At 44.6% G+C, this 13,742-nt stretch overlaps 1 protein-coding gene across 1 annotated transcript in view; it reads right to left on the bottom strand.

Moving 5' to 3' along the window:
* FGF13 (fibroblast growth factor 13) overlaps positions 1-13,528 on the bottom strand; it is a 36,134-nt gene extending 22,606 nt beyond the window's left edge. The window contains exons 1-3 of the mRNA XM_070951895.1: positions 13,339-13,528; positions 7,325-7,435; positions 2,736-2,839 (exon numbers count right to left, since the gene is read on the bottom strand). Of these exons, the coding sequence (XP_070807996.1) occupies positions 2,736-2,839; positions 7,325-7,435; positions 13,339-13,528 (405 nt within the window). The remainder of the gene's footprint in view (positions 1-2,735; positions 2,840-7,324; positions 7,436-13,338) is intronic.
* Between the last annotated feature and the right edge of the window lie 214 nt (positions 13,529-13,742).

The raw sequence follows: 13,742 nt of genomic DNA, 5'->3' as shown, positions 1-13,742 counted from the left end.
AAACAGACGTTTGCAACATCCAGATTTACTGGCTTCAGGCTTCGGCCCTTCATTGTGTGTGTGTTTTTTTTCCTTCTAGAAGTCACCCATAAAATGAATGAATGAAATTGAATATCTCAAGAAAGGCAACCCTTTAAAGATGTTTCCTTCCTTCCTTCCTTCCTTCCTTCCTTCCTTCCTTCCTTCCTTCCTTCCTTCCTTCCTTCCTTCATTCTTTCCTTCCTTCCTTCCTCCCTCCCTCTCTTTTTCTCTCTTTTTCTTTTTTCTTTCTTTCCTTCCATCCTCCTTCCGTCCTTCCTTTTTCTGTTTCCCTCCCTCTTTCTTTCTTTCTTTCCTTCCTTCCTCCCTCTCCCTCTCTCTTTTTCTTCCTTCTTTCTTTTTTCTTTCTTTCTTTCCTTCCTTTTTCTGTTTCCCTCCCTCCCTCTTTCTTTCTTTCCTCCCTCCTCCCTCCCTCTCTTTCTCTCTTTTTCTTTTTTCTTTCTTTCCTTCCTTCCTCTTCCTTCCTTCCTTTTTCTGTTTCCCTCCCTCCCTCCCTCTTTCTTTCTTCTTTCTTTCTTTCCTTCCTTTCTTTTTCTTTCTCCCTCCCTCCCTCTTTCTTTCCTTCCTCCTTCTTTCCCTTTTCTTTCTCGCTCCCTCGCTCTTCCTTCCTTCCTTCCTTCCTTCCTTCCTTCCTTCCTTCCTTCCTTCCTTCCTTCTTTCTTTCTTTTTCTTTCTTTCTTTTCTTCCTTCCTTCCTTCCTTCCTCCCTTTCCCTCTCTCTTTTTCTTCTTTCTTTCTTCTTTCTTTCTTTCCTTCCTTTCTTTTTCTTTCTCCCTCCCTCCCTCCCCCTTTCTTTCCTTCCTCCTTCTTTCCCTTTTCTTTCTCGCTCCCTCGCTCTTTCTTCTTTCTTTCTTTCTTTCTTTCTTTCTTTCTTTCTTTCTTTCTTTCTTTCTTTCTTTCTTTCTTTCTTTCTTCTTTCTTTCTTTCTCCTTCCTTCCTTCCTTCCTTCCTTCCTTCCTTCCTTCCCTTCCCTTCCTCCCTCCCTCCCTCCTTCCTCCCTTCCTTCCCTTCTACCTTTTCCTCCATCCTCAAGTAAAAATGATTGAACGTTCTTTATTAAAGATATAAGAAGAAAGATCTCAAGATCAAACGCCACACAAAATATCCTCTGAACATCAGATCAGAAGCAAACCACGAATCTGCTTATTGCCTGTCTGGATGAAGCCTGTCAGAGCCTTATCGGACAAATCTCTTTAATATCTCATATGCCTCCTTCCGACCACGGCAGACGCTTATTTAAGTCCTAACTCGCAGCCATAAAAAAGTGGAAATAATATTCGTATGAGCTTATGACATTTTCCTGCTTTGTTACTTTTAAACTGCCGCAGTTCAGCCAAGGTGAGCAGAGAAGTCAACCTCACGGCAAAGGATTCAACATTAATTCAATATATTCCTTGGCATTCTCCAGATAAATATACTTGAATAAACTAAGATTTAGAGGCACGGTCTAAATCTTCTAAAAGAAACATGGAATTTAGAGTGCAGAACATTTAATCCTAGGGCTGCCAGGGACCTTAGAGGTCTACTAGTCCAACCCAACTGCCCAAGGCAAGACACCTTATAGAGCTTATACCATCCTGGTCAAATGGTTGGCCAATTTCTACAGGTAGTCCTCGACTTATGATGATTCATTTAGTGACAACACACTGAAAAAAGGAACCTATAACCCTTTTCCCCCCACACTTTAGGACCATTGCTGCATCCCCAATGATCACGTGATGAAAATTCAGACACTCAGCCACCGATTCACATTTACGACGGTCGCAGTGTCCCGGGAGGTGTGTGTGTGTCACACAATCCCCTTTTGCGACCTTCTGACCGACAAACTCAATAGGGAAGCCAGAGTCCCTTAACAATTGAGTCATGCTGCTGACTTAACATCTGCAGTGCAAGGGTGAAATCCAGCAGGTTCAGACAGGTTCGGAAGAACTGGCAGCGGAAATTTTGAGTAGTTCGGAGAACCGGCAAATACCACCTCTGGCTGGTCCCAGGAGTGGGGAGGGAATGGGGATTTTGCAGTATCCTTCCCCCAGGAGTGGGGAGGGAATGGAGATTTTGCAGTATCCTTCCCCCAGGAGTGGGGAGGGAATGGGGATTTTGCAGTATCCTTCCCCCAGGAGTGGGGAGGGAATGGAGATTTTGCAATATCCTTCCCCCAGGAATGGGGAGGGAATGGGGATTTTGCAGTATCCTTCCCCTGGAATGGGGAGGGAATGGAGATTTTGCAGTATCCTTCCCCCAGGAGTGGGGAGGGAATGGAGATTTTGCAGTATCCTTCCCCCAGGAGTGGGGAGGGAATGGAGATGTTGCAGTATCCTTCCCCCAGGAGTGGGGAGGGAATGGAGATTTTGCAGTATCCTTCCCCCAGGAGTGGGGTGGGAATGGAGATTTTGCAGTATCCTTCCCCTGCCATGCCCACCATGCCACACCACACCACACCACACCACGCCCACCAAGCCACACCCACAGAACCGGTAGTAAAAAAATTTGGATTTCACCACTGCTGCAGTGACTCATTTAACGACGATGGCAAGAAAGGTCCTAAAAATGGGGCAAAACACACTTAACAAATGTCTCACTTAGCAACAGAAATTTTGGGGTCGTAAGCCAAGGGATGCCTGTATTCTTTCAGGGTCCAATGCAAGGCAGACAATCCCATTTGGGGGAAAACAACAACAACACAAAAGAGACACTTACTGATGTGTACAGGTAGCCTTCACTGTTCATCGCTAAATACAGCTTTGTCTGAACGCCTTGGATAGCCACAACTCGTAAACCAACCGGTATGAGGTTAAACAAAGCTAGGAGAAAAAGGAAAAGGAAAAAAAAAAGTTAGTCCCTCGGTCTGAATTGCGGAAACAAAACCAGATTTTCCCATCAACGGGAAATGCTGTCATGCTTGTAGAAGAAAAAAGAAAGAAAAGGATATTTTTTTTTTTTGGGTGCGTGTTGCAAAGTTCACACGGTCTTGACAAGCATGTCAAGCATTTCCTTGGGAATTGAACCAGAATTTTTCTGGATCAAGTTAACTATAGAATACATCTTGTGTTTCCTAACTAATCGGCCGGCTTTCAGGATATTTTGGACTACAACTCCCAGTGTCCTCAGCCAAGGCTCCCAAGAAACCACAAAGAAGGTTTATGAGGGTGTTGTGGTCTGCCAGCAGACCTGGCAGTGGAGTCGGACAGTGAGGAGGCTGGGGAGGAACATGGGCCAGTCCTGGAGGCTGGGGAAGCCCCGGATGATGGCTCCGCATCGGAGGCAGAGATGGGGCCAGGGCCATCGGGGAGCGATGCGCGGACTCCGGAGCCTCCAGAGGCTGACAACAGAGAGGCAGAGGAACAGGAGGAGCCTGTTCCTAGTACACGCATGTGAAGAGCTGCCAGAAGGCAAGAGCAGCTGAAGCAAAAGGGACAACTCTGGAGTAAGGCCAGGAGATGATTGGCCACTCTCATAAGGCTTAAAAGAGCAGCAACGAGCTGTTGGGTTCTTTGTAGAAAAGCAACGTTGATTCCAGTGCTTCTTGTCAGCATCTCTTGAACTTTGAGGGTTTTTTGCCAAGAAAAGCCTTTGGCCGGTTGCCAAAGACATCAAAGGTTGGTGATAAGGCCGACCGACTGGTTATGAAGAATTTGTTTTGGACTAAGCTGAGAATGAATTCATTCTCAGTTGTTTTAATAAAATAAGTTTGTTCAGGACTGAATTGTGTTTGGTAATCACTATTTGGGCCTCAGTCACAACAAAGGGGTCCTTGGTGCTCTCTGAGCTTGCTAGTTTTCTTGCAAACGAGGTAACATCACCAGTTCTAGTAAGGAGGGCTGTTTGCTGTCAATAACCGACAGCAAACAACACTCCTTACTACGCAGAACTGATGATGTTACCTAGGAAGGGTCATGAAATGTCTGCAAGGAAACTAGCCAGCTGGGAGAGCACCAAGGACACCTCATTTCAACCCTGAGCTACAAATATTCTCCTTTAAAGAAGATTTACAGCAGAGTCTTCCATTTGGGGGCATTATCTGAGGGACCATCTCTTGCCGGTCACATCTACCTGACCTACTAGAACGGGGAGGCAAGGAATGTTCTGGGTCCCGTCTCCTAAGGAGATACAGCTGGCGGAACCCAGAAGAAGAGCCTTCTCCATGGTGGCTCTGGAACATCATCCCCCTGGAGATTAGACTGGCCCTCACTCTTTTGGAAGGCCCTGAAGATGTGGCTCTGCCAGTGGGCCTGGGGAACCCAGAGCGGGATGGAGCCCCTTAAATGGCTGGTATGAGTGTGCGTTGTCAGGTGCAGTGGCTTAGAGGTGGAGTTTTCATCTCACAATCAGGAGGCTGTGAGTTCGATCCTAGGTAGAAGCAGATATTTCTCTCTCTGATATGCACGATGAGTGTATATCTGCCGAACAAAACTCCGCATTTTTTAAAAAAATTTAATTTATATGCTGCCCTTCTCCGGAGACTCAGGGCGGCTTACAATGTGCTCAGCAATAGCCTTCATCCTTTTGTATACAAAGTCAGCTTATTGCCCCCACAACTGGGTCCTCAATTTACCAACCTTAGAAAGGATGGAAGGCTGAGTCAACCTTGAGCCTTGGCGAGATTCGAACCTGCAATAATTGCAGGCAGCTGGTCTTAATAACCAGCTTAATAACAGGGTGCCTTAGACCACTGTACTACCAAGGCTCTTGGCGCACTGGTGACAGGAAGGGCATTAAACAATCTGCTAGCTCCATTCAGTTGCCCAGGCTAAACCCCGCAAGGGATTCTGGGGTCATTAAAAAGAGGATGACGATGAGTGTGTGGTGTCACCAGGATGGGAGGCTGTTATTTTATTATTTTATATTTTTTATTCCCATCAACCCCAAGCTACCAGCACGAAAGAGAGGCGGAAGTCAACCAAACAATATTAGAATCCGTGTAACAATCTGAGCATTCTCTTCTACTCTATGGAGATCCATATATATATATTAATTAATTTAGAGAACAGATTGAATCTCCAACAGATTTTAGTGGAAGAGAATGGCCGTTAGTTACATTGGACTCTAACATTGTAGAAAGAGCAGCGCCAGAAGGATAGAATAACAGAACAAGCCTTCCCAGTTTTCCTACATCAAAAAAAACCGGACACCTAAGCCAACACAGAAAGGTTCTTTAACCAATTCAAAGCCAATATTTCACAGGATGTATCTTAAAGGAATGTCCTTTCTGCAGAAATCGATTGCTTTGGCTGGTTCATTCCCAGGCACCACGTAGCTGTCCAAACTAACAGTTCCACCCTACAAAATTCCTTGCCATACTGCAAACCTTTCAGCAGTATTTCATACTGATGGGCAGGGGAAGCGATGTTGGCTGGTGAAGCTCATGTAACATCAAGACCTATTATTTAGCAGTTGCCAAAGTTGCGTACGTTGCTGTCAAACTTTCCGGAGAAGCTGTAGATAAAGACCAAGAATTTTCAGCAGAAACTCCTCCAGTGCCAAAACTGAGCAGCTAAAAATTAGGAACGTTTGAAGTCGTATTTGATGGGGGGTATGGCTTCCCATCCAACGGTACTGTCAAAATTGCAGTGACTGGGCACACACTACAAGGGGCAAGATCAAAGGCCTGGACTCAGTTTTCTGCATTTCTCCAAGATTTTTGGAGGTATTTTAAAACTTTTTTTGGGCTGTGTGCGTGTTAGACTTTTAAAATTGTGTTCAAACCCTATTTTAAGGCTTTTGGTTCCATTTGCTGCCTATTTCCTGCTTCAGATTGTTAGGAAATCATTCCATAAACTTTAGAGTGGTTTCTTGTTCTACAAATGGACCGATGGATGGATGGATGGATGGATCAATGGGTGGATGGATAGAAGGATGGATGGATCAATGGATTAATGGATGGAACAATGGATGGATCAATAGATGGATGGATGGAGGGAGGGATGGATAGGTGCATGGATGGATTGCAGGCAGATCTGAGATTCCAGGTTGCCCTTTGACAGCCATAGCTCTTCAACCTTTCATGAGATGATTCCTCATCCTTTCCACAGGAGTAGGAACTAAAGATGAAACCTTCAGCATTGAATCAGCCATTCTCTGTCACCGAATCTTCTGAAAATCCTTAAAGGTAGCCGAGAAGGCATTTTGCCTAAAGTCCCCACAAATCTGGTGGCTCTTTACTTTCTACTGGAACATGCAACCCCCTAATACCCTGTTTCCCCAAAAAGAAGACCCAACCGGAAAATAAGCCCTAGCAGGATGCTCATAATATAAGTCCTACCCCCAAAATAAGCCCCAGTTAAGATTGTCAGCCAGATAGATGCATTTAGTACCGTATTTCCCTTCCCAAATAAGACCTAATCAGAAAATAAGCCCTAATGCATCTTTTTGAGCAAAATTTACTATAAAACCCGGTCTTATTTTTGGGGAAACACGGTAAAAACTGAAGATGTTCCCCTAATCTCAGTTTGGGATACAGACTTCTGTTGGGCCTCTTAGAAATCCCACTGTCATCTTTACCAGAGAAGAGGAAAAAAAAAGATTTGAAACATTTTTTTGTGTGTGCAGAAGAGATGGCCATCTTATCTCTGTTCTGAATTTTAGAAGCCAGAATAGACTGTTCTATTTCAAGCCATGTATTATTTGGGGGTGAGAACGATAATCTCCTCTTTTTGAAACCCGTAAATGAAGGTTTGCATCGGAGGGGAAGAATTGAAATAGTTTCCTAATCTGTGCACCGCCACACTCAAAAGGTTATTTCCCCCCAATTCATACACGTCCTATTTACTGAAATGTACGAATGCTCCGTTGCACACCGTAACACGGCGGAAGGGGAAGGGAGACAAATGGAACGGAACCTCAGGATTTATGGAAACAAAATGGCCCCCAGGATTAATTGCTTCCACCATCATCACCACCACCACAGAAGTGGGAGCATTGAATTCTCCTGATTCTGAAATGACAATAGCCGTAGGGTTTTAAGTCAGGTAAAAATGAAACGGGAAAGGAACGCTTCCTAATCGGATCGTTAAAAAGCCCAACCCAAAATAAACTGATGGTGAACTCATCCAGATATATCCATGGAGATAACATTTGAGCCAGTTTTGCAGGAAGCAGAAGTACTTCTGCAGTTTTATCTAGCATCTAAGTGTTTCTCTCCTTCGGCAGGTTGAACAGCAAACAAGAACGCAGCGATGACGTCCCTCCCAAATGAGCCCAGCCTTCGAAAAACACCCGTGCATATGGACTCTTAGCAGATTGTGCAAACAAACCACACGGGCTCTTGTGTGTCTAACAATATAACTCACTGTATGTGCTTTCTTCCTCTTTCGTTCCATCAATGGTTCCATCTGCTTGCATCTGCAAATGATATCCTTGCCGGCTGTAAAGTTTTGTGACGATGCCTTTCAGCTGTGGTTCTGTCAAAACAAAACAAACAAGCAGGAAAGGTTAGAAGCCGGAATCCTTTGTCGTATTCATGTCGGGTTCAAGCAGACCAAAAGCTTTGCCTCGGTTTCCCCCCCTCCCACCCAAAAGAAGAAAGAAATGGGATTAGAAACTTTCCTACGATTTGAGATAGATGATAGATAGGTAGGTAGGTAAGTAAGTAATAAAGAAAGGAAGGACCAGCAGATAGATAAATGGACAAGATAGATAGATAAAGACAATAGATAGGTAGGTAGGTAGGTAGGTAGGTAGGGAAGGAAGGAAGGAAGGAAGGAAGGAAGGAAGGAAGGAAGGAAGGAAGGAAGGAAAGAAGGACAGGCAGGTAAATAAATGGACAAGATAGATAGATATGATAGATAGATAGGTAGGTAGATAAGGAAGGAAGGAAGGAAGGAAAGGCAGATAGATAAATGGACAAGATAGATATGATAGGTAGGTAGGTAGATAGGTAGGTAGATAAGGAAGGAAGGAAGGAAGGAAGGACAGGCAGGTAAATAAATGGACAAGATAGATAGATATGGTAGGTAGGTAGGTAGGTAGGTAGGTAAGGAAGGAAGGAAGGAAGGAAGGAAAGACAGGCAGGTAGATAAATGGACAAGATAGATAGATAGATAGATAGATAGATAGATAGATAGATAGATAGATAGATAGATAGATATTGTAGATAGATAGACAGACAAGGATAGAGAGAGATGTTTTTTTCTCTCTCTCTGGTGTGTGTGTGTGTGTGTGTGTGTGTGTGTGTGTGTGTGTGAGGGGGAGAGGGAGGGAAGGAGAGAGGGAAGGAGAGAGAGAGAGAGAGAGAGAGAGAGAGAGAGAGAGAGAGAGAGAGAGAGAGAGAGAGAGATGACATCAGCACCTTGGACAGCAACCGCTCTGCAGGCTATGAAGTTCTGTGGCTGACATTAAATCCTGAAAAACTTCATAGAGGATCAAAATTCCAACATATTACTTGACCGAAGGAACAAAACCTAGATTTCTGTTAAAATTAGAACGGCATCAGCTAGAAGGAAACATACTTTTTTAAAAATGATCTGAGATTCTTTAAGAGAGGAACAGGCTTGCTAAAATGGTTGCTAGTTGATCACCTATGGCCTGCCAGCTTATGAATAGGTGATGGCACCTATAGGCACCTGAGGCATAGAGCATTGTATGAATCTAACCATTTGGGTTAATAACCTTCATTTATACGGTAGCTGTGAACCCCGCTAATTATTGCCTGGGCAATAAAATCTTAAGAACCACTATGATTTTAGTAAGGTTGGTTATGTCCAAAAACTCAAGGGTCGCGACTTTGAAGAATTTTAGGAATGTCCACAAAATATGATTGTTACTATTGGTCAGGAAACATGCTAATCTTCTAAATATTTTTTGGCTGTTGACCACATTCAACTCAGAGTCTCAACATTTGCACGCAACCTCCCCCAAGCTGGGGAAATTCATCCAGGCTCCAGTATTTTGCACGGTCCTTCTAAGATGGAAACCACTTAATGGCGCAATCACAAAACCTCTTCACACACACCACCACGGAGGTTAATCCTGCTGGAACAAGCATCTGAAGTTAAAGACAGGTCCTCCTTGAACCAAATCCCATAGAAATACCCCAAAGACCTCAGAGGGCTGAAATCAAAATTTAGACTCACCCTCATGTAAAACATCAAAGGAAATCTCCTTCCAGAAAATACCCCCAAGACATACATCATAGTTAGTTTGACATCTGGCTTTCTTAGATCAAAACTCAAGCCCAATTAGGAAAGCACAAGTTAACTCCAATCAAAAGGAATTGCGGGTTCCATTCTCAAACCACTGAAAATAATCTTTTCCCCATATCGCCTAACCAAGATCTGAATAGACACAACCTGCTTTGTGAAAATTGCGCACTGACCAAGCGATCCTGTTAACCTGATTTCCACCCCAGAATACAACTCACTTTAGCTGTACATTTAAGGAAGAGGGCAGGGTCAAGACATACATATCTATGATAGAGATATAGAGTGTGTAAGAGCTTCTGGAAACCATACCCCCCCCCCGCCAAGACTCCTAAAAGTTGTTTCGCAGGACCAAAAGGACAAATAATAAAATACATGCCAGGGATGTTAACTATATCACATCTCTTTAAGTTGCAATCCACTTAAAATGACAATGAATTGACAGCCAATCTGGTTGTCTAGGTAGATTCTCAGTCATCCAGGTCATGGTTGTCCAAAAGCTGTTTTTCCAAACGACAACTGGACTTTCATAGGTTGTTTTTCCTTTGAAAACATTTTGCTTCTCACCCCAGAAGTTCTAATTGACTGGCGGGGAATGGAAAGATTTATATTCTCTGCAGTCATGTTTGCAGAACATAAATCCTTCCATTCCCCACCAGTCAATTAGAAGCTTCTGGGATGAGAAGCGGAACATTTGCAAAGAAAGAAAGTCCAGTTGTATTTTTTTTGGGGGGGGGGGAAAAACCCACAAACCTTTGAGATAACCAACCTGGTCCTTTACCTGGAGTTAGGTCTACTTTTCCAAGTAGGGCTGTTTTGAAAGAAAGACACAAGTTGTGTATCCTTTAGTCAGTGGCAAACAAGGATTTGAAGACACTTGTGTTACGTAGCTATTCTCCTTGGAGGGCAGCCGTGTAGGAGCTCCAGGATGCCTGTTCCCTGGATAGCAAATTGCGTTGCTGCGTAACAATTAAAACAGCCTGTAATTTCCATCAAACCTAGAATCGCCTCTTCTGTGCGTGCAGGCTGATGGGGGTCAGACCTACAGGAAGCCAGATTTATCTTCCTTGTACCCCTTGCTCTTTTCCAATCCCTTTTCAAAGCCCAGTGTATTTATTTATTTTAAAGAATCTTTAAAATAACATTTTTTTTACAAGAATGTTACCAGAAAAATGTACAAGAATGCTTTTCTTTGCAAGATCTCTTAAAGACAGGTGAGAGGCATCTGTGGTGGCACCTGCCCTCTGGAACGACCTACCCCCAGAGATACGCACGATACCAGACCTCCAGACTTTTCGTCGAGCCCTGAAAACACATCTTTTTCACCTAGCCGGGCTGGCTTGATCCCATCCCTTCGGTTTTAATTTGTAATTGGTTTTAATCCGGGTTGTTTTAAATGGATAGCCAAAATTATTTAATGTTTTTTAAATTGCTTTTAAATTTTATATGTTATGTTTTTACCATGGCTGTTCACCACCCTGAGTCCTGTTGGAGAAGGGCGGTATACAAATTAATTAAATAAATAAATAAATCATCATCATCATCATCATCATCATCATCATCATCATCATCTGTCTGTGTGTGTATCTCCGTGTAGGGATGGCATACCAATAAATCAAATAAATCCATCATGGGTTTACTTTGTTTATTTTGGGACAAATTTGGAATATGCAAATCCTTTGAATATGCAAAGCCACCTCATTTTTCAGATTTTTCTTTCCCCTGAGGAAAATGTTTCAGAAATGTTTGCGTTGGGCGTTTTCTTCTTTAAAAGGAAAAGGAAAAAAGGCTGATTTACGGATGCTTTCACAGCAAACCTGCTCCCCTCTAGCTTTTATATTTTAATCCTGCAATAGGGTTGGGTGATGGAGACCATTGGGGTTTGACTTCTGTTAAAGCGCAGAACATCGAAATCCTTGCTGATCCTCTGCAAAATTTGATGGTTTTCCCTTGGTTAAATCATGTTATTCCCACCTCAAAATATAAAAGTAAGGCGTCTTTTTGTTAATTTTTTTCTTTTCTTCCTCTCCCTCCAAAATGAAATTACTTTGGTCAGCAGCAGAAGAGGGAAGAAGATGTTTAGGAACAAAAAGAGAATAATATCTTTCTTTTTTAAAAAAATTAATACCATATAAAACCACCAACAGAAGGGATCGAAGTTCTACTTGTCCGCCTGGTTTTTAAACCCTGTGCTTGTTTGAAATGCGATGCAAAAAAAATAAAAATAAAATAAAAATCCCCCCTTAGTCTTCTTGCTGAATTCTGAACAGCAAAGAAGAGGAAATTTGAATGTAATTTCTCCACACAGGTCATTTGTCAATATGGCTAGAAGTCTGGCATTTTGTGAAAATTGACATACACAAAGTTAACACCGATGCCAATCTAGGTATCCAGTAAAAGGCACCATTATATTATGCCGGTAGCAAAACCATCACGCAAATAATACCACAGTGAAATGTGGTATTATTCCCCTCCTGTGAAGGCAAGCTTTAAAAGCTCGCATGTGAGATATAACAAGAAGAGTGACCTCCTGGTTGTATGTTCTTGAGGTTCTGCACCCAAAGTTCCTTGTTTCTGAACATGAGTCCCATGGATCATCTCATCCACAGTCTGGGCTAACCTTTCCTGTCTTTTGAGTCTTCTCCAAAGCCATCAATCAGCTGTCCCCCTCCATTTCTTATGACGGTCCCATGACATAAACCGACCACCGGGCTTCCTATAATTTCTCCAAGAGATCTCACCAAGAGATCTCTTTAGAGATCCACCATTGTATGGCTACGGGACTATCACCTGCTCAGTTCCATCCAACATCGCAACTGTTACAAAGATGGCTCACCTTGATTTTGGGAAAGGAAGACCATTGAGAAAGGAGACACACAGGTATGACCTGTGTCCAATCTTTTGCACTTTCAGACCTAAAGAAGAAGAATTGGAATAGCCTCACCATCTCCCCAGCTCAGATAAATTGGACTACGGCCTCCATAGCCAGCCAATAGTCCAGACAAACAATGGCAGAAGGCGTCCCTCACAATTTGGCTCACATTTGAATGAGAGAAGAAACCAAATCATCAAGGAACATCCTTCTGCCAGAGTCCAACAAATGTTTCATGACTCTGCACCTGAAGGAGAAGACCTCTTAGAAGTCCCCTGTGCTTCCCATCTTAGAACACACTTCTGCAACACGTAAGCGTTCGTGTTGACTCCAACCTTCTTCAACCTCTGGTTTCTCCATCTGAGAGGTGATCTGGAGATGCCACGGAAGGTCCCATCTCCTCCTGCTCCTGCAGCTCAGGATAGACCATATCTATCCAATTTGGCAGTTCAAATCTCGCCTGGCTCAAGGTTGACTCAACCTCCCATCCTTCCGAGGTGGGAAAAATGAGAACCCAAATTGTTGGGGGCAAGAGGCTGACTCTGTAAACCGCTTAGAGAGGGCTGTAAAGCACTGTGAAGCAGGATATAAGTCTAAGTGCTATTTCTATTTTCCTTCCTTCCTTCCTTCCTTCCTTCCTTCCTTCCTTCCTTCCTTCCTTCCTAATGCAGTATTTCAGGCTAATTCCGTTCACTGCCAGGAGTTCAAATCTCAACAGGCTCAAGGTTGACTCAGCCTTCCATCCTTCCGAGGTCAGTAAAATGAGGACTCAGATTGTTGGGGGGCAATGAGCTGACTCTGTAAACTGCTTAGAGAAGGCAGTAAAGCACTGTAAAGCAGTATATAAGTCTAAGGGCTGCTGCTATTGCTATCCTTGCCTCATTCACCACTGAAAGAGCCTTCCACCCAAAGGACTGATGGACCAGCTTTCTCCAAGAACTAACTCTGGTAAGACCCCCAGGGGGAGTTGCTTACCCTCAAGATATGCTGGTGGCTTTCTTGGCATGAACCCTCACCCCCCCCCAAGGCTCAAGGCACCCCCATTAAAACGCAGCCAGCTCCTTTGGGTCAGGTGAACTCATCTCAATGTTTGAGACTGCAGCCCTTCCAACTTGAGCCACCTGGCCAAAGCTTGGAGTGAAGGAAGACAAGACCCCCCCCATGTCCACTACTCCAGGGAAGCAACAGTCTCGCCGGGACACCCCCCCCCCGCCCCCGCCCCACTCCTGCAGCCTCCACACCGCCTCTCAGCCCCCCTCCCACCGCCCCAGGCTGGGTCCAGGCGCATCCTCACCTGGTTTCCTCCTCCGCCTTTTCTTGGAACCGAAAAGCTTGACCCTGGAGAAGACGCTGAGCTTCTTCTTGTCGGCGCAGCTGGTCTTGGACTTGCTGGGGCTGCTGACACATTTGCAGGCGTTGGATTTCTCGCGCTCCCTCGCTTGTCTCTTCTGGCGGATCAGGGAGCTGGCGATGGCTGCCGCCATAGCCGCCACCCTGGAGGGTCACTCGGCGAGGCTGCGGGCGCTGCCTGCGGGGGAGGCCCCCAGCATGCTGCTCTCGCCGCCCCTCGGGATTTAGGAAGAGGAAGCGGCGGGACGACGGGCTAGGCCGTCTTCCCCGCTCCCGGTGTGCCCGCCGACGGACGCTGGCGGAGGAGGGCAAGGCGTGCGCCCTTGGGCGACGGAGGGACGGGAGGAA

The sequence above is a fragment of the Pituophis catenifer genome, unplaced genomic scaffold (genome assembly GCF_029215685.1).
Source record: "Pituophis catenifer annectens isolate HBS135680 unplaced genomic scaffold, rPitCat1.0.hap2 SCAF_11, whole genome shotgun sequence".
In the NCBI taxonomy this organism is placed as follows: domain Eukaryota; kingdom Metazoa; phylum Chordata; class Lepidosauria; order Squamata; family Colubridae; genus Pituophis; species Pituophis catenifer.
The sequence above is the reverse complement of the archived record's forward strand: the minus strand, read 5'-3'. Positions and strand labels throughout refer to the sequence as shown.